Source organism: Panicum virgatum, chromosome 2K (assembly GCF_016808335.1).
Source record: "Panicum virgatum strain AP13 chromosome 2K, P.virgatum_v5, whole genome shotgun sequence".
Classification (NCBI taxonomy): domain Eukaryota; kingdom Viridiplantae; phylum Streptophyta; class Magnoliopsida; order Poales; family Poaceae; genus Panicum; species Panicum virgatum.
In genome coordinates this window covers 48,059,269-48,079,671 of record NC_053137.1, presented here as the reverse complement: position 1 = coordinate 48,079,671, position 20,403 = coordinate 48,059,269, and the positions used below count along the sequence as shown (strand labels likewise).

The 20,403-nt window shown below is 49.2% G+C and overlaps 2 protein-coding genes across 2 annotated transcripts; both read left to right on the top strand.

Moving 5' to 3' along the window:
- Window positions 1-3,922: 3,922 nt before the first annotated feature.
- On the top strand, window positions 3,923-8,850 carry LOC120681281 (probable protein phosphatase 2C 69). The gene is made up of 9 exons (XM_039962795.1): window positions 3,923-4,536; window positions 5,140-5,311; window positions 5,633-5,786; window positions 5,858-5,921; window positions 6,207-6,314; window positions 6,505-6,630; window positions 6,744-6,973; window positions 8,052-8,254; window positions 8,421-8,850. Exons 1-9 carry the CDS (start codon window positions 4,318-4,320, stop codon window positions 8,453-8,455), a joined length of 1,311 nt encoding a protein of 436 aa, XP_039818729.1. The 5' UTR covers window positions 3,923-4,317; the 3' UTR covers window positions 8,456-8,850.
- Window positions 8,851-12,367: 3,517 nt separating this feature from the next.
- Window positions 12,368-13,614, top strand: LOC120681270 (probable BRI1 kinase inhibitor 1). Its single transcript, XM_039962786.1, has one exon. The coding sequence runs from the start codon at window positions 12,482-12,484 to the stop codon at window positions 13,388-13,390; it is 909 nt and encodes a 302-aa protein (XP_039818720.1). The 5' UTR covers window positions 12,368-12,481; the 3' UTR covers window positions 13,391-13,614.
- The last annotated feature ends 6,789 nt before the right edge of the window (window positions 13,615-20,403 follow it).

Genomic DNA, 20,403 nt, shown 5'->3' with positions numbered 1-20,403 from the left:
AGGGAAAGGAAGATGAAAAATCAATTTATTGGAGCAAGTTTTTTCACCATTAGAATTGAGAAAAGGTGGAAAAGGAAAAAGAAAAAAATCAAACTGTTGGAGTTGCTATTATATCCAAAAGTACTGTAGGAGATAAGATCTTAAAGAGAGGAATATGAAAAGATTAAAAATCTCAATTGATGCGGGAACCCAAGATCGCTAGTACATAGATGCACTGTGTTCAAAAAAAATAGAAGGTTGCATTGGAGGAAGAAAGGTAAATAGATTGCAAGGCAATTGTCAAGAAGTAGGTGTATCAGATACATTATTGTACACAGTGAAGTTGATTATCTCTAACCTTTACTGAGTTTATAAAAAATAGTAACACGTCTACATCATCAAATTAGTTTGGTTAAGCCCACAGTAACATATGTTTTACCGATACTTTTATGTTTCAAACGTGAATAAGAGCTGTGAATTCTGTATTAAGGTAGGGATCGGAATAAGCGATTCGATTACAAACTGCTCAATAGCGTCCATGTTAATCTTTGGTAACTCACGAGTGCCACAAATAAAATGACAGCACACAGGCTAACTACTAGCTAGTACATCACACTATGGCCCTGTTTGGGGAGCTTAAGCTTCTCCAAAAGCTTCACTTGATTCCCTAGAAAGCTGCTTTTCAGAGAAGCTACCTAGTCTGTTTGGGGGAGCTTATCCAAAGCGCTTGTCAGGGAGCGGAGCTCCGGCCGCGCCGTCAAGGGAGGGAGCTCCAACCGCCGCTGACCCCCTGTCGCGCCGCCTAGGGAGCTCACCCCCACCGCCGCCGAGCCCCGGCCACGCCGCTCGAGGGCGCTGGAGCTCCGGCACGCCGCCCAAGGAGCTCGCCCCGGTCGCGCCGCTCAGGGGAGCTGGAGCTCCGGCCGCGCCGCCCAGGGAGCTCGCCCCCCGTCCCAGCCGAACCTCGAACGCGCGCACTGGGGAGCTCACCCCCGCGGCCGCCGAGCCTCGGCCGCGCTCGGCCGCGCGCCCTGGGGAGCTCGCCCCTGCCGGATCCGCTCAGGGGAGGTCGCCCCCGGTCCCGAGCAGCGGCCGTGTCGCGTGGTGAGGGCCGGATCTGAAGGCCGGAGCCATGGGGGGAGCTCGAGGCGGTGCCGACCGTCGAGGGAGGGAGCTCCGGGCGGCGCGGCCATGGGGGGAGCTCCGGGCAGCGCCGACCGTCGAGGGAGGGAGCTCCGGGCGGCGCGGTCATGGGGGGAGCTCTGGGCAGCGCCGACCGTCGAGGGAGGGAGCTCCGGGCGGCGCGGCCATGGGGGGAGCTCCGGGCGGCGCCGACCATCGAGGGAGGGAGCTCGAGGTGGCGCGGCCACGGAGGAGCTCAGGGCGGTGCCGGCGAGGGGGAGGGGGCCACGGCGAAGACCGGCGAGGGAAGGACTCAGGGGGCGGCGGGCGGCGAGGGGCTTGGGCGCGGCCAGCGGAGAGGGGCTGAGCGGTCGGCACGAAGGGGAGAAAGGAGGCGGAGGCCAAAAGCTCGGGAAGCACGTCCTGACTTGCTTCTCGGCTTGCAGTGTAAAATGAGCTTTTGGAGCTTCTCTCTGGGGGGAGAAGCAACCCCGTTTGGGGGAGCTTATTGCTTCTGGAGCTTCTTGCAGCCGCAGAAGCTGGGAACCGCTCCCCAAACGCCTTAGCTTCTCCTAGCAGCCTAGTCACCAAGTCCTAGCATCCAAGTAGCACAGTTCTCATAGATCGTGTGTGGCTGGCTTTGCTTGCTGCAGCAGCTGCGGATGCACTACCGAACAAGCCCATAGTGATTCTGTTGCTTCCAGTTCAAGATGGTCCATACCACGCACACTGACAATTAGATACGGGACTCCTTTTTAATGCTTCATAATCCACTTGGATTTCCTCTACCCAATTCTAGAACAATAATGGGTGGTCCCGTCTTGGTATTGATCTCTACGAACCGGCATTTTAGAAAGTGGCAAAACCAGATTTATCTTGCGAAATGCAAGAATTAATCAAATGCTGGCGTTTTTTTGGTATTGTAAATGCATTTATTATATGGTTTCATCTGGTTTTGAAGCATTCATGTGGTATTGTAGGTGATAATGTACTTTTAGAAAATTAGTAAAAAGACCTACTACATTTTGAAAGGAACAACATTTATTGTCAGAGATATATATACAAGCTTTATGGAGTCTATGTGGCTTAGAACTTCGTTGAGTCCCGTGGCCCTTTGTAAGCTATGGAGTCTATGCTCAAGTTTTGTGCCACTAACATCTGAGTCGGCCCATAACGAGAGACGGGCACATTACTTGTACAAAAGTTGGTTGTAGCTAGCTTGCCACATCTGAGTCGGCCCATAACGAGAGATGGGCACATTACTTGTACAAAAGTTGGTTGTAGCTAGCTTGCCAGGCGATAAAAGCAACAAGATAGTAGCGAGATATACTAGCATAATTTTGTTAGTCTTGTTTGACTACTGCCTCCAATTCCAAATGCAGGTCATTAAGGATTCTGTCCAACTTCTTTAAGCTTGACTCATCAATATATGAAAAGTTAGATGGAGTGACAATATATGGTCGCTGCCACTAAATCCATCATGAGAATACCTTTTGCTATGTAGCTTTATCTATTGAAAAATAATATGGTGTTATGACTTACTCCCTTTGCCCCTAAAATATAAAATCATTCTAGGAATTGTATGATACATTAATGAGAATGTAAAATAACCATGTTTGTCTCTATTTATTACTCATATTTGATACTAATTGATTCTTGAATGCACGTGTATACTTTCTTAATGAAATAAAAATGAGTTGAATTCTCGAATGACTTGTTTTTTAGACAGGTGGAGCACGTTCGTAATTAAGCTTACATCTCCTAATCTATTGAACTAAACTGGCTTTATATATGATTATAAGCATTAGCTGTAGGAGATACGATAGCCTTCGCCTATGTACTCCCGCCTCACCGTGTTATCAAGCCCGTACAAAAGCGGTACAACTGTACAAGCACAGTTGAAAAATGGCGCCCTGCCATCTTAGCTCCATTTGGAGCTCGCCGGCCGTCTCCTTCACCAATCACCGGAAGAAACCGACGCGAGGACTTAGCTTCAACATTGATGGACCTCCGTTACAGGCTTACAGCTAGCTAATTAATCAACCATCGCATCACGTCACGCAATTAACAACCACAACGCATAAGCTCACCCGCAGATAGTGTGGTATCGCCACGAAGAAGCCGTCGGACACCTCCGCTTTTCTACGCAAACAAGCACGACGCGTGTCGCGGCGGATCCGGCGGGCACACGTGCTGCCGCGCGGTCTGGACGCCAGCGGCAGTGCATGGGCCTGCCTGGCCGCCGTTCCTGGACTTTCCCGGCCACCCACACCATCCCAAATTCCCAATTGCACACCAGCCCACACCCACCTGTGGCTGTGGTGTTGGCGGGTCGCATTTCGGAACGTGCTCGGCCACCTGTTGTTCGGTTCGCCGTCGTCGTCGGACGATGGGCGCGAGGCAACCGTCGCCGCGGCGCGTGATCGTTGTCTGCTGCTGCTGCTTATACTATACGAATATACGATACGACGACGTCGGCGTGTGCTTGCGCCTGCGCCTACCTGACCCCGTCAAACGAGACCGGGCTCTCTGTGCCCGTCGCAGCCGCCAGCCCCCCACGAGCCAAGCCGGCCTTCTCGGGTTCTCAGTCTGTGTGTCCAGCTCAGCGCGGCGCCTCCAAGGCCCACGCCGAACACACATGGATGGAGGAAAGGGTTGGATTGGGGAATTTTTTTTTTGTGCGAGGTGGATTGGGAAATAAGTAGGAAATTTACCACACCGAGAGGCGACAGCGCAGCGAGAGAGAACGGAGTGGGGAGCGAGCACTGCACGGGGCCACGGGAATCGATCGCAACCGAGCGAGAGCCGAATCAAAACCGCATTGCGTGTTCGTGCCGATAAAATCGAACCGGCTGCACCGATCGAGATCAGCCATCCTCCTCCTCCTCCTCGCCACTGCCTGACCTCGCCTCCTCCCATCCCATCCAAGTCGGCCCCCGTCCGTCTCCAGGTCCAGGTCAATCGCGTGCTCCGCGCCCACGCACCGCGTGGCGGCCGCGATCGCGGCCTCCCCGCTCCCGCTATATCTGCGCGGCCGCGGCGCTCCCCCCTCGCGCGATCCTCTTTTCAGGGCCGGGCGCGGCGTTCCTTGCGAGTTGCGACCGAGCACGCGCGCACAGGCGGGAGACAGCAGCCGCCGCCTGAGGGCCGGACGGACTCCGTCGTGGCCATCCGAGGGTTTTAATTTGAGGGCGGCGCGCGCGAGCGGGGCGATAGATGGCGATGGCGGCCGCGGCGGCGCCCGCGTTGTCGCCGGGGACGGTGCCGCTGGGCGTGCTGCTGCGGCGGGAGGTGACCAAGGAGCGGATGGAGCGCCCCGACGTGCTGTGCGGGGAGGCCAGCCGCAGCCGCAAGGGCGAGGACTTCACGCTGCTCCGCGCCGGCGCCGGACAGCGCGTCGCCGGGGACCCCTCCACCGCCTTCTCCGTCTTCGCGGTACCCCCCTACAATGCTGATTGCTCTGCCTACTAGTCTACCATGCTCCTGTTCTGACCGAGTCCAGGAGGTTCGGGATCGGGCAAGGCAGAGGCCGCGTCCGCCTCCCTCCCTGGAGTTGTGTGTGGTTTTGGACATGCAGTGCGGGGGCTCCTCCCTGCTTGTACGTGCCTGCCACTACGCGCTTGCTTTTCGCCTTTTCCGATTTGCAAGTGGCATGGCTGTTCCAACTTTTCGGTCAAGAGAGAAAAAGTTGTTGGCGTTTCTTTTCTTTTTTAAATGGAGAACAGTGCATGCTGCGACCATCATGCATACGAAATGTCGAAAACTTTGTTCGCCCTGGTGATTGTGGGTCATGATTAATGAGTTTACCCATGCTCGCATATCTTAATATTTGTGCTGTTATGAGTGGTCGCACTCTACCGGGAAGCAGATGGGTAGTGAACTCCTGTCGGTAGATCATTTTGGTTTTGCTGTATTTTGGTGATATAGCTATCAGTTGGTACATCGATGACGATCACTATGTTTTTTTAGCATTTGATCCTTGATCACTGTGTGTTTAATATATTTATTCCATTGTTGATCACTGTGTTCTCCTGATAGCTGTTTGATGGGCACAACGGATCTGGAGCTGCCATATACGCTAAGGAGAATCTGCTGCACAATGTCTTGCGTGCCATTCCTACGTGCTTGAGCAGGGATGAGTGGCTTGCTGTGCTCCCACGTGCGCTTGTTGCAGCATTTGTCAAGACAGACAAGGATTTCCAGAGAGTAGGTAATGAATCAGCCCTGTTCTTGTTCAGCTTAGGATATTTAACGCCGATTGCACGTTTCTTAGACTTCTATATTTAGTCCTTCAATAAACAGGCATACATTGCACATGTTTCTCCCTCTCTTTTTTTGAAAGCCACATCGCAGTGGTGTCTTTATCTATCAATTTCTGTTCTTCTTCTTGAATAGAAAAATGTGAGAACCTTGTATGTAGTTCAGATTTTCTTGTATAACTTGCCTTTTTCCTGTTTGCATGTCTTTTAGATACCTGTAAAGATGAGTTATGCCCTTTTCTTTTAAGAAATGTTCCTTTTATCATTTTCAGCTGGAACTTCTGGTACAACTGTGACGTTTGTGATAGTAGATGAGTGGGTCGTAACAGTAGCATCTGTTGGTGATTCACGTTGCATACTAGAATCTGCCGATGGCTCAGTCTACTATCTATCTGCTGATCATCGTTTCGACTCCAACCCAGATGAGTAAGTTTCGTTTTGCCGCTGATGTTTATTTATTTGATATTTGTGCGATTCTTAGTCTGCTTGTTTTTCAGGGTTGAACGAGTAACTGCCTGTGGGAGTAAGGTTGGAAAAATGGATATTGTCGGCGGCCCAGAGGTTTGTAACTCATCCTGAATCCTTTGCGTGCTTGAATTAGCATATGAAGAAGTGACATAGTGTGGATGTTTGGTGTATAACTTTCCACTGCCTGCAGTCATCTGTTACTCCATGATTTAACTATCAAATTTCTGTATTTAATTAGGGAGCTAGTATTTTACCTTTTCTCAAGCACTGCAAACTGATTAGCATTTTTGTTCAATACATTCTATGGTTTCCTAGACTTCAATATTTTTATCTTGTTAAGTGTCTTGGGTTTATAGATTATATCTGTTGTATCTTCAGGTTGGACCTCTGAGATGTTGGCCAGGTGGCTTGTGCCTATCTAGATCGATAGGGGATTTTGATGTTGGTGAATGCATTATCCCTGTTCCACATGTTAAGCAAGTGAAGGTTTGTTCATCTCATTTGAATGCCCCGTTCTGCACTTCACGTGTCTTGTTCTAAACATGCCCTGCCAACTTAAGTTCTTGGAGATCTTTTTTTTTAGTGTCATCTGCTTTTAATTATGACCTATGCAGTTCTCACCCTGTGACCCTGTCTGTGATGCTATTTAATCCTCTAATCATGTGTTTTTTTACAGCTTTCCAATGCTGGAGGCAGAATTATCATCGCGAGCGATGGCGTTTGGGATGATTTGACTTGTGAAATGGCTCTTGACTGTTCTCGTGGGTTCCCATCAGATGTAGCTGCCAATCGAATTGTTAATGTAACTCTCATCTTTTCTCTAAAGAACTCTCATCTTTTCTCTAAAGAAAGACTCACATTAGTTCTTTGATTGATCTTATGATCCTCAACTTGTACTTTTTTTATCCTAATTAGGAAGCGATCCGGCCTCGGGGAATCAGGGATGACACAACTTGCATTGTGATCGACATACTACCTCCAGAAAGCCTAGCTCCAACTCCTCCTAAGAGGCACGGGAAGATTGCGTTCAATAGTATGTTTCGCCGAAAATCTGTAGATGTGCCCTTCAAAACAAATAGTGAATATGCTGAACCGGATGTGGTGGAAGAAATATTTGAAGATGGCTCTGCGATGCTTTCTAAAAGGTAACATGTAGTGGTCCTAACAGTTTTTCTTTTTCAAATTCTTCGCTAGTGCTATAGTTTGTACCTCATGCATTTTTTAAAAGTAAAAAACATAAATTTATCATAAAAATATAGTTGGACTTTCCTTGCATTTGAAAGACGAGTACTAGCATCACTATAAATTGTGATGGAGATGTCCATGTGTACCAGTGCATCAATGTAGAGTAGATCTGGTCACTATGATTATGTCCTTGTGTTTATGGCAATGAAAGAGACCTTTTTAGCTCGCGGGCACTCAGCTAGTGTAATTGCTATGGTTATCTTGATCTGGTACTCCACATGATTGTCCCATATGAGCAACAGCAGATCTTGCTGTCTGCTAAAGAATAGCAAGACTTTTAGTAACTATTGGAAACAGAAAGTGGCACTACTGATTGATGGTTTCAGCAACACAGCCCCATGTTTGTTCCCATACATGTGATCCCTCATCTGGGTCAGTATATTGTTTGCTGGTTCCTTTCCCAACCCCACAACCTTTGGATCGTCTTCTTTCTTTTGATCATTCACATGTTAGTTGTCCTCAAACCATCCAGATCTGGTTGATACACATATTAATATTTGGATGCGCTGTAATGTCAATAGTATTTACACTTTATCTTTGTACAAGAAATATATCACTAAACCAAAGAAATCTTGGATGTGTCTATGCTTCCTTGCTGTTCAATTTTAGTACCGGAACTAATAAAAAGGTTCCATAGTTGAAATGAATAAAAAGTAGAGCGCATAGTCTAAAAAGTAGAGCGCATAGTCTTCGTGCATTATACTGTCAATTCTGCCTCCCGATTGGGTTCTTCCACAGGAATCCGTCCAGTACAGCACTTAGTTTCTAATATGAACCCAAATAAGAAATACACTTTTATTATTTGTGTAGTTTGATTCTGTCTATTTTTAGCTAGTTTCAAGATATAGTCCCTGATTTTGCAATCAATAGATATTTTGTTGAACACTCATGATAAGAAAATCCCTCGTCATTAACATCAAACATTATATTAGGTTTTTCTACTTGGCTTTAGATCTCACATGTACTCATTACGTGCAGGCTAACCACCGGATATGCACTTGAGAAAATTTTTGCGCGCTCTAGTTGTGCGGTTTGTCTGGTACGGTTGAAATCTGGGCAAGGGATTTCGCTACATGCCAACCCACTGCAACATGAAAAACTACAAGGTTGGCAAGGTCCTTTCCTGTGCCATAGCTGTCATGATAAAAAAGAGGCCATGGAGGGTAAACGAAGACGAAAAGGTATAACATAATAGTTTGGATATTCCCTTGTTATCTGACATATATTCATTCCTTTTCTTTTCTTCTTTTTTTTTGTTAGGAAATTCACCTGTACCTTCAGTGTACTATAGAGGTTAGCTGGCCTTCCAGATTGCTAATTTGTCTTGGTGCATGTTTATCTTTGCAGATTCTTCACCAACTGTCTTTGGTCACATGTGCTAGGCCTGCCTGATTGCCGGAACCATTATTTCATACCACTAAAGATTCCTTTATTCATAGCTGGAACCAGTAGTCAGCCCATAACAATTCTTTGGATAGATTGACCGTTTCAGTCGAGTAATTCAACGTATTCTTGACAGACAGCCTGGAGATGTATTCATCCGTTGGACTATAGCATAGGAGAGCCCATCTTATTTTTTCAAAGAACCACGGCTGTCTCAGTTCAGCCCAAGCTGAAAGCTGCTCCTACGGCATTCAACTGTACAGAGGTCGTTGTCCTTGTACATAGAGGTCTAAATGATCATCAATATTCTTGTAATTTGTTGACGCCAGTTCACTGACGACGCCCGAGAAAGAAAAAATGATAAAGCTTAGCGATGGTTGTCTTTCGAGATTTACTGGTTATTCTTTTGCTGCTCGGAGCTTTGGATTCTGTCGATTGATGGCACTTGGACTGCCCGTGCCCGCTGTTGCTAAACATCCGCTGTCAATCACCGGACACCGGGAAATCAGTATGATCCCTGTACTTCAGACCCATTCCAGCGTACTACTCTACCGTCTACATACAGTATGGAGTAATATCTAATCTCCATCATCAGTGCTGCTCGTCATGTAACTGTCATCCACCCATACTCTGGACTGGACCATGTCTACGCCCCTCTGCTCTGCTCATCATCCAAACGAGCCATCTTGTCGCTTGCTCAGCGCCAGAGTCCGCCCCCGCACATTTTCTAAATCCAGTGACGAAAAATCCGGGGAAGGGAATCTCTGGCCCCTTCCCCGGCGATCGCTCTCCCCCCACACTACTGTCACCTGGCACATCCGCCATCCCCGCCTTGTCTCCTCCGGAGCTGAGAGGAAGAAGGAGCATGCCGGTGACGGAGCCTCCCCGGAGAGCGGAGAGCGACGACGCGAGGACTGCAGCGCCGCACGGATAGCTACTACTACTAGCTTCGTCGTGCCAGCGCGCCCGCTGCCCCCGCCGGGACTACGGCTCACCTACCGTGGGTTCTCACGCGCCGCCCGATCGACCGCTACGCTTAACCGCCCCCGGCCCATTGATTAGGCGGCCGAGGCCAAACAGCGGCGGCGGCGGACGACGAGGCCATCGGCGAGCAAGCATGATGCATCACACGGCGTGGCTCGAGCTCCGCTCGCTGGTATATTATTAGACGCGCGGCCCGGCCCGGCCCCGCGCGTTGGACGTGTCGCGGCGGGAGCTAGCCGTGCCCTCGATCGCCGCCTTTGAACGCGAGGCGGGCCGGCGAGGGTATGGATGGATGGCGACCGTACCTGATTGGTGCTGTGCCGAATCATGTGTTGATGTTTGATGAGCTGGTCTTGGACTCTTGGCCGTGCGTCGCTCTGGCACGAGAGCCCCCCCCCTCGCGCGCGGCAGCGTGTGCGTGCCGGCCGCTCCTCCGCTTGTTCGGACCTGGCAGAGGATGATGCCATGGGGCCGGAGAGCTTCGCCGCCGCTGCCGTCGCCAGCCGCCAGAGGTGTAGCTACCATCCACGGGAACTCGTGCGTACGGCCGGCCGGGCCATGATGTACGTCACGCAGAGGGGGTGTGCTTGGATGTGGTGACCAGCTAGCCGGCCGGATTATGTATCGTATTCGCGATTTCGCGTTGGCAACTGTAGAGATTAGTAGAGCAAGAAAAAACGTTACAATGCGGGTCCACGTGTCCGTGACAGAGCCCTTGTTTGGTTTGGTAGCATGGTAATGAATAGTAAATTTTGACCACTAATTACGGTGTTAAACAAAGCCAGTTTACAAAACCAATTTCAAAACCCCCGCGCTGGTGACCCTGAAGAATGGCCTTTGACCGCGCGATTAGATGATGGTTACTGTAGCATCACTATAGCTAATTATCAATTAATTACCGTCATTAGATTCGTCGCGAAAAGTTACACCCATCCCTAAAAAGGTTTTACAAATAGACCTCATTTAGTGCTTCATGCATGCGAGATTTTTTTTTCGGGATGTGTGCGTGCTAGAATTCTAGCATTGCCAAACAAAGCCAAAGTGGGTAACGCGGAAACTGCACCAAAGCAATTAGTGTGATCGCAGACTGATAGTCGACTAACAGCGCCGTGATTGTGATTTGCGAACCGAACAGAGAGGATTGAGCTGACCGGCCGAGTTTGACGAGGAGTGCGCGTGGAGAGAGAAGTGAGCGCGCGATGCTTACTCGAAATTAAATCAAACGGGTTCAAAAGGTCGTGCTTCGATTAACCAACAATGGCCCAACGAAATCAACGACGAGATTGTACTCCGAATGGACAGAACCAAAAAAGTCATTCTGAACCGATAGGGGGTTGCTCCAGCAGCGCGTTCGTTCTGCCTGTAATCTTGGCCTGGTCAACATAGCGTTAGAGACAACGAGAGCTAGAGGAGCTAGCTGATCGATCCGACCGTGAGGATTGGTTATTGGTTCCAACATAGATGAAAAGATTATTATAGTATCCCCAAAGGGTGCACGACAAACGCGTCATCAGCAACGGAATCACCTTTATTGCCGTCGATAACTCGATCTGAACATGAGAAACGACAGCGCTACGGCACGCTGCTGCCTTCTTCTGGCAACGTTAGCTGTGTCCGCGAGCGAGATGTGTCCTAACTGGGATTATTGCTCACAGGATTAGAGTATACTAATCAAAAGAAAGATACCACGGCTCCATCGGCGTCTCGGCGAGGACACGCGAAGGAAGAGCACAAAAGGGATAATTGAGGGGGCCCGGCCGGCCATCGATCAATGCAATTGGACGACGTAGCTCTCTGCTGGTTCATCGCGTATACATCCTTGTCAGATTTAAACGAGTTTTTTTTTTCTTCGATCTCGCTCGCTGAATCTGCGCGCACTGTTCCGCAACCACACGAAACATCTCCTCATCTTCTCTGATGAAGCATGCCCCTTGCATTGGACGATCGATCATTCCGGGACCAGCTGTGTGTACATGTCCGGGCAGGTCATCCGGTGGATGCATGGTGTGCCAGGTCGGTCCGTGTGTGTCCCTGATGAGCTCGATCGGCACCGGCAGCCGCACCTGTGCAAATGACGACGGCGTCGGTCGCTGCCGGCGTCAAGCGCTCTACAGCGAGACGCCCCCTGGCTCTAATGGCGGGCGAACGGGCAAAGCCCTGCATGTGGTTCGCGCGCGCTGCCGTCAGGTTAGCAGTAGTGTCTCAAGCCTGAAATGCCAAGGCATGACAGCTAGCTAGCTGGCCAAACCAGTTGCAGGCCCCGGTCGGTTCATCATTGGCTTGGGGCTGGGGACGACACGCCCGGCCGGCGTCATATCATGGAGCTACGGAGTACGGACACACGTACGCGTCAGTTGACGATCGGGCTGTATCGCAATTAGTGCGCTGTCCGTTTCAGGTTATGGCCAAATAGATAGTTACTGCGTGTCATCCGGTGGTGGGTTGACTGCTGGCGGTCCAGGGCTTGAGGGTCCTAGACGCCTGATGGAGTTAGTAAGGTAAGCTTGGCTACATGCATGCCGAAAGAAAGGAGCTGAGCTTAGCCAACTGCTGTGAACCATTTCCTATTTCGATCTGGTATGATGTCGGGTTCAAGACTCCAGTGCAGCCGCGCCGAAAGTTATCTTCTGTCTTCTCGGAAGAAAAAAAAAAGAACGTTATTATCTCTGCCAGACGTACGCACAGTTGTTTGAGTGCGAATGGTATTAACGGAGTATCAAGTTATCATCAGTGTAATCTTATCAAGTCGCATGTAATCTCATTCAACAGGTTGCCTTGATTTTAAGTCGCATCATCCGTGTACTGTTTATTTGCCCGGTCATGGCGAGACCAAGTCACATCAACGCGTCATCTCGATGCCGTTCTCCTTCTTTTAATATAGTCATTATTGACGCCATCAGGTAGTTCATCGCACAGTGCTCATCTTCTCCATGCTTCGTTCACCGTCCCAAATTCACATAGCAAAGCTCTCTGGTTAAACTCAAAACCGTCCCCGTGGTCTGGTGTTAATCGATAGCGTCGTCCGTCCGGTAGCTCCCGCCATGCACCCCCCCTCCCCCACACCAGCTGGTCACCTAACCTTGTCACCCCCACGTATGCGCGCGAACCCTACCGCGGCGCTCAAAGCCATGGACACGCCGCGGCTGCGGTCACCACGTCCACCTCAACCGCTGTCCAGGCCGCCAACCCGGCCTCTCCCTCCCCCACCGCCGCCCCTCTCCGCCGCCACCTCCCACTCCCACGACGACCTCTGCTTCCCCTCTACCTTCGGCGGCCACCACCTCCCCCCGCTCCCCATGTCCCGCACCCCCGTCGGCCGCGTCGGCAGCGACCTCAGCCACCTCCACCACGCAAGAACGGGCCACAGTCACGCCACCACGACCGACGGCGCGAGCAGCAGGGACAGGAACAGGGACAGGGGCAGGACCAAGGCCTCGCCTTTCTTCTCAGGCCTCGCCGCCGCCGCGTGGAGAAAGGAGAGCACCGGCAGCAGCGACGCCGCGGGGAAGCAGCAGGCCGAGGACAGGAGGAAGGAGAAGGCGAAGAGAGCGTTGGACGTGGGCCGGTGGCTGAAGAGGCGCATGGCGTCCGTGGTGGAGCAGCTGCGCGCCTCCTTCTCCCGGCAGGCCGAGCTGGACAGGCGGGAGCAGCGGCGCCGGCCGCACTCGTTCTCGGGGCACGGCCCGGGCGCCGGGAGGGAGATGAGGGAGCGGGAGCGGTGGAGTCGTCGGCGGGGGCAGCTGTCGTCGGCGCCGGCGTCGCTGCGGGTGTCGCCGGCGAACAGCGGGCACCTGTCGGTGGGCGGGTCAGTGAAGGTGTCGACGTCGTCGGAGGAGAGCACCATGGAGGAGCTGCAGAGCGCCATCCAGGCCGCCATCGCGCACTGCAAGAACTCCATCTCCGCGACCAAGCAGACGGCGGCGGCCGGGGACGACAACAAGCTTCCGTAAACCGTAGCTGGTAGGGGCGGCGCCGCCCGTGCGACGTACGTACGTGTGGCTTATGATCGAGCTTAATTTGGAGATCAGAATTTCAGAAGCCGAGGGGTTCGGTTCGATCACTCGCAAGGGCATGTAAATTAAGATGTAAGAACAGATGAAAAACGGTATACAGATAGTGTATTTTTTTTTTGCAAAACTTCAAAATTTATTGTAAGAGCTGTTTCTTGTGTTTGTGCTTTTGGCGTCCTAGCTGAGTATAAGTTTAGTTGCGCCTGGCGCTGATGGTGATGGGTAGTGATATATATATATATATATATATATATATATATATATATAATTTAAAAAACTCGAGTTACTATTTACGGCACTATTCAAATTCAGTTGACACAATACCAGTATAGGGAAATCCGTGTAGGAAATCGAATTTTCAAACTCGCAAATTTAAAAAACTCGAGTTACTATCCACGGCACTATTAGTGGAATCTTTAGTGGACCTATCTCAACTATTAGTGGAATCTTTAGTGGACCTATCTCAACTTCATCAAAACACACAGCGACTCATCAAAGGATAAGCTATAGTTCAAGCTGGTAGTGGTTTGGATCACAACCGGCTCTAACAGTTTGGTTCTTATTATGGGTCACTATGGTTCAGCGAGAAATAGTTTACATGTAGAAGTGGTCCAGTTTGGTTTGATTTTGTTTGGAGAACAGATTGGGTTGGTTTGGTCTTGGACTTCAACGCACTGCTTCATTTCCTTGTACCTCGCAAAACAAATTGAGTTCTGTGAAAGACTTGCAGCTAATACTTTAAAGCATTAATTTTAGTCAACACGTAAGTAAGACAACACAACATGTATGGCTAGATAATGGGGTGGAAACCATAAAAAACAATGGGTGCAGTTCGGTTTCGGTTTGAAAGCACTGGCAAATTAATTTGGTTCGGTTTTTTAGGTATGTGGTTTGGTGTGGTGGGGTTTGAAGGGTGAGTATATTTCGCATTTGGGTTGGTGTGGCTTTGGTCTGGATGTCGGACCATTAGCAGGTTGGGCTATAGTGGAATCAAAGCTTTGACGCCGGCGCGAAAAAAACACACTAGCACCTTCTTGTGCTATATTAGGTGTTCCATTTGAAATCATTTTTCTCTGCAACCTGGTGCCCAAACAAACAACATGTGCTTGTCAATTTTACTATCACCTTTGCTCCAATGTCCTATGCCACCTTAACACGCACACTAGAGCTACGATGGCATGCCTAGAAACTACAGTAACTTTGGACAGCAAATATTATATACTTAGAACAAATCATACAAAGTCACGATTTTTTAGAAAAATATATACATCAAGTCTATTTGAGAAGAATTATTTAACGCAAAATAGCATGTAGTCTAGTGGTTACAAGAGTCTCGGTAGCACCTTAGTTTCTAGGTTCGACTCCCCGTTGGAGCGAATATTCTTGGATTGGAACAATTTTTTTGTTGCAGAACATTTTTTTGTTGCTATTGCTGGAACAATTGAAAATTATTCTGCAACAAAAAGCCATTTTGTTCTACAACAAATTTAACTAGATTACATATGTGGGATGGTTTGTTGAGCCACTTTAGACCCAACACACGGAATTTGGAGAAGGGGGACGCTCGTGTGACAGGTCTGCTCGGGGTCACACGGGTGGCCCCGAGCAGCGCCCTGCTTTTATAAGGGTGAGTATGCGTGCGTTACGAGTGTTCGAGTTTATACTGTATAATGAAAATAAGAGAAGGTTCATTTAACCAGAATTTAAAAATATGCACATCCTTAAAAATTAAAAAAGAACACTACTGGCACCAAAGATGCTGTAACCGGCCTGGATCTGGTTGTCCCTTCGCTTCTATCTAGCGTCTGTCATGGATCAAACGAAGATAGACCCACGACCAACAAGGCTGAGGCCCAAGATGCTTTAGCAATTGGGGCCCACACGCCTGCCCGCTTTCTCTCCTGGGCTTATACGCCCTTGCTACTCCCACCACACTCCGAGACGAGTCCATAAAGGCGCTTTTTTATTTTTATATTTTTTATTTCCGTTTTTTACAAAAATATATTTTTGATTTGTAAATTTACAGAAGTATACCCTGGCCGCCCCGCTGCCGGACGGCCGGGACCTGGCCGCCCGGCAGCCGGGTGGCAGGGACTTGAACGCAAAAAAAAGAAAAAAAAAATTGCAGACAGGTCCCTAGGGCCGGTCGCCCGGCAGCGGGGCGGCCGGCCCCCCCTGGCCGTCCGGCAGCTGGGCGGCCGGCTCTACCACTCCTGGTTTTTCTTGCGCTTCTCCTCCATCTGTTCTTCATGCAGCATTCGTTGCCACCTTTGTGCAGCCCACCTTGGCCCTTGCTTGACACTCCACGTGGTCCTTATCCTGCTGAGATTGCTCGGTGTCCAACCACTGCACGAAATCACATAGAGGCGATGGAGTCTTTCCCCAAATCATGTTAGAAGTCATTACTAGATCAGAAAGTGACAAACTCTGATAGTGTTTTGTAGTACCTTTGCTCGGTCCTTGCCGTAATGCTTGGGCGGGTCGTACTCGTAATTCTCGCACATGAAGAATCTCTTGCCAAAGTCGTCCCCCAAAACCCTTGATTTCATTAGTTTGCACAAGGATCCGCAAAAACACATAGGCACCTGTACTCCTTGGGGGACTGTTTCCGTCACCTTATTCCATGGAATGTACGTGGATCCTGAGGATGCCATGGTGTTGAGCCCTGGCAATCACAAGTGAGCAATCAGATTGCTAATATACTATATCAACGCTAATCAGTATCAGTAACTACACGTAAATGTACCACTAATCACTCCTAATAACTGATTGCTAAACTATTTTCTAACATTTTCTACAATTTTCTATAATTTTCTACAATTTTCTAACATTTTCTACAATTTTCTAACATTTTCTACAATTTTCTAATATTATCTTGCATTTTTTTTATTTTCTAATACTCCTCTAACAATTTTTTAGTATTTTCTAATACTAAATCTAACACTAAATGTATTATATCAACGCTAATCACTACAAGTAATTGCACCTAAATATAACACTAATCACTCCTAACAATAATTGAACTGATTGCTAATCTACAATTTCAAAAAAATAATTACAATATAATCTATTTATAAAATGTAGAAAATTTTAGTTACCTAAAGTCGCTGCCTTGAAAATCCGACAGGGCTTCGCCGCTTTGACTCTCTCTCCCTCTCTTTTCTTTTTTTCTAGATTTTAAGTAAGCCAAATGGGGGTGACGGGGCAAACACCTTGTATAGGGTGGCCGGGGGCCGGCCGCCCCGCTGCCGGGCGACCGGCCCCAGGGACCTGTCTGCAATTTTTTTCTTCTTTTTTTTGCGTTCAAATCTCTGCCGCCCGGCAGCCGGGCGGCCAGATCCCGGCCGGCCGCCGCGGGGCGGCCGGGGTATACTTCTGTAAATTTCCAAATCGAAAATATATTTTTGTAAAAAACAGAAATAAAAAATATAAAAATAAAAAAAGCGCTCGCCCAGTCAGGCCGCGCAGAGCGCTCGCGCCAGGCCTGCCCGGCCCTTTCGTCCGCCAGGCCCCGGCCGCGCCAAGCCACGCCAGCTGCTGCCGCCCTGCCCGCCTCCACCGCGCGCTCGCCCCCAACCCCCCCTCCCCCCCCCCCCCCCCCACGGGCCCTCCTCCCTCCATCCAGATGGGATGACCGGGAGACCGCGGCTGCCGCCTGCACTGCCCCGGGGGGCCCCGCCCCGCGCGCGCATGGCAGATGCAGGCGATTGTTTTTGTCCCGTGGCCACGGGCAGGCGCCAAAGATCGAGCGCGCGCAGGCGCGGGGAAGGGATTGGGGGGGGGGGGGGGGGGGGGGCATGGGGATTGGGGCGGAGCCACGGCGCAGTCCCCTCATAGGCCCCATTTGCATTTGGTTGGTTTGTGCTATAAATAGTATTCAAAAAATCTTTCATACATGAAGGTATAAATAAAATCTATTTACAAAATTTTTTCATAGATATGTGCAATTTTGCGCGACGAATCTAATGAGTCAAAAAAATCTGTAATTGGCTATAGTGATGCTACAATAACCATCCTCTAATCGTGCGATCAAAAGCCTCATTAGATTCCTCTCGTGAGGTAGCATAGGGCTATGGAGTTAGGGGGTGTTTTGGAATAGGGACTTAAAAAAAGTCCCAGAGACTTTTGAGTATTTAGAAGTATTAAATAAATATTAATTATAAAACTAACTGCAGAATCCTAGGGCTAAACTGCGAGACGAATCTAATGAGGTATCTTAATTCATGGTTAGCGAATGGTCACTGTAGCATCACTGTAGCAAATTATGAATTAATTAGGCTCATTAGATTCGTCTCGCGAAAAAGCACTCTGCTGTCAAAAAACATTTATAAACAGATTTTATTTAATACTATAAAATAATAAGATTCTTTTTGATGTGATAGGGACTTCTGAAAAAAATTGAGATCCAAACAGAGCTTTAGTTTTGTAAACTGTCTTCATTTAATACCAAAAATTAATGGTTAAAATTCTCTGGCACAACTTGTGCTAGGGTACCGAAAAAAAACTTGTGTTAGGAACCAAACAGGCCCGCGCACTGTGGCGGTGATCACGTTAGGAGGAGTGGACTGGGCCGCCGGAGGCGGAGGAGGAGGAGCATCGCGACAGGGCGGGAGATGCGCTGGGCCCGCGCTCCTCTCTCCCGCGCCGCGCCGGCGCAAGAGGACAAGTTTGGTTCATGCTACGAGCACCGTATCAATAATATAAACTTTGACCATTAATTATAATGTCAAATAAAATCAGTTTACAAAACTAATTTCGGAACCCCGTGCTAGTAATCCTAAAGAATCTAATGAGGCCTTTGACCGCGCGATTAGAGGATGGTTACTGTAGTATAACTGTAGCTAATTATCGATTAATTATCGTCATTAGATTCGTCGTGAAAAGTTACACCCATTCCTAAAAAGATTTTACAAATTGACTTCATTTAGTGCTTCATGCATGCGAGATTCTTTTTTCGAAATTTATGCGTGCTAGAAATCTGGCATCACCAAACAAGGCAAGAGCCCCCCCGCCTCGCTCCTGCCGGGCGCCGGCGTGGACGCCACCTGCCCGCAAATCCCCGGACGCTTTCCTTTCCCGTTTGAATATCTCTGGTGACGACGACGACGACGACCAGGCTTTGACCACTTTGCTCAGCAGCAGCAAGCCACCGTACTACCGATCCAGACAGCAACGCGATCGAGCCACTGACGAAATCGCGGATTTCGCAGCATGTCACGCACGGCCATGTTGCAACATGTACAAAAAGTTCTACAGAGACCTTTTTTTTGGGGATAAAGAAAGCATCATGCTTCCTACGCATGGTCTTCCCTGGACTCAAAAGCTACCGGTACTAGCTAAGCCACGACGCGAAGCGTTTTGTACAAAGATAAAGATAAGGCTTCCTCCAACGGTTCCCCATCAAACTCCCTCTAAATGAAATTTTTATTATTTTTTACTACCTCTCCCTAAAAGATTCCTCTCCTATAATTCCTCCTCTCCAACCATTCTCTTTATACGCTCCCCCTAAACCAACTACCATATTTTTTTATTCATTTTAACTTCTCATTCGAACACAACGTATATGGACTATACGCGATGCGTATTTGTATAAATGAACAGTAACAATTTTAATTTCGGCATGCATTTTAATATTGGCGTTACAATTAATTTGTTATTAATTTTTAATTCCTATTAAAATTTAATTGTGTAATTCAGAGGGTTGTTACTAATTTTTAATTCCTACCAAAATGTGTAACTGCTTCCTTCTATTGTGCGATTAACAGGAAGGCATGTCGATCAGTGCTAAGTTAGGAAACTACTTTTGCCAAAAAAAAACAATATATAGCCTTGTTGCAGATTCCTGTAAATCACTTCTATCACTTTTTATGATTCATCCAATTGAATTACCACAGTTCAACAGAACACCGGAAAAAATTAGTGGTGCAACACTATAACTTTAGAAATTTCTTTCCCAACCCATCTATTCCCCCTACAAACAGACATCGAAATACCAAGGCAAGCATTCCTATATGCAACTGTCGTGCTGATCAATAAAGGAACAATAACAATCGCTGCATATTTCTATCACAGTACAAGGAAAAATTATTTGCATTTCATCGGACTCATAACACTACAGAGAACAAATGAGCTCACAAGTTTCCCTAGATCAGTACCTAGAGATCTACATGTTCATATGCTAGATTTTTCCAAGAACGTAAGCTAAATCATTCCCTAGATCTAGGATATGTTCCCCATTTAGGTTGCATAATTAAAGGTTCATAAACTGGAATCAACGCCAACTGCAGAGCACCATGGAGATTTTCGAAAAACGAAAATTGCACCTAGACTTACCTTGCAGATCGGGCCTTCTTCCGGGGAGGCTTCGGCGACGAGCTCTGCGACCGCCGCCGGATGCCGCCGCTCCGCTTCTTCCCCCGCGTTCCGGATCTGCTTCCCGCGCGCGACGAGCTCCTGGATTCCCCCCCCCCCCCCGCTACGCCGTCCCTCCACGCCCGCCACCTCGCCGGACCTCTCGCCACACCCGCTAACCGGATCTACCGCCACCACCTCACCCACCTCGCTCCCCGCCTCCAGCTTCGCGGATCCGACCTCCCGCGGGGCAGCCAAATGGCCGGCGCCCCCGACTTCCCCGTCGCCGCCGCGCGCGTCCACGGGCTCGCTCCCTACGCGCGAGAGGTGGAGGTTGCAACAGCTCGCGCGTCCAGGGACGCCGACCTCCCTCCACATTTGCGGAGGCGAAGCCGCTCACCGGATGTGGGGGAGCGATGTAGGGTATGCCGTTGGAGCGCTTCAGGGATAACTGTGCACGGTATGTGGGGGGAGGGGGCCGTTTTCGGGGTAGCGTTGGAGGAAGCGAGGTGAGGAGGGGGCCGGGCGTCCGGCGCGCCGTGCCAAAAGCAGACAAGCATGGGAACAGCTAAACAACACGTACAGGGACCACACGAGCCATG

Coding starts and splice junctions, on each gene's coding strand:
- LOC120681270 (XM_039962786.1), top strand. CDS start 12,482: ATGCACCCCCCCTCCCCCACACCAGCTGGTCACCTAACCTTGTCACCC.
- LOC120681281 (XM_039962795.1), top strand. CDS start 4,318: ATGGCGATGGCGGCCGCGGCGGCGCCCGCGTTGTCGCCGGGGACGGTG. Junction 5,312..5,632: donor CAAGGATTTCCAGAGAGTAG/GTAATGAATCAG, acceptor TATCATTTTCAG/CTGGAACTTCTGGTACAACT. Junction 5,922..6,206: donor ATATTGTCGGCGGCCCAGAG/GTTTGTAACTCA, acceptor TTGTATCTTCAG/GTTGGACCTCTGAGATGTTG.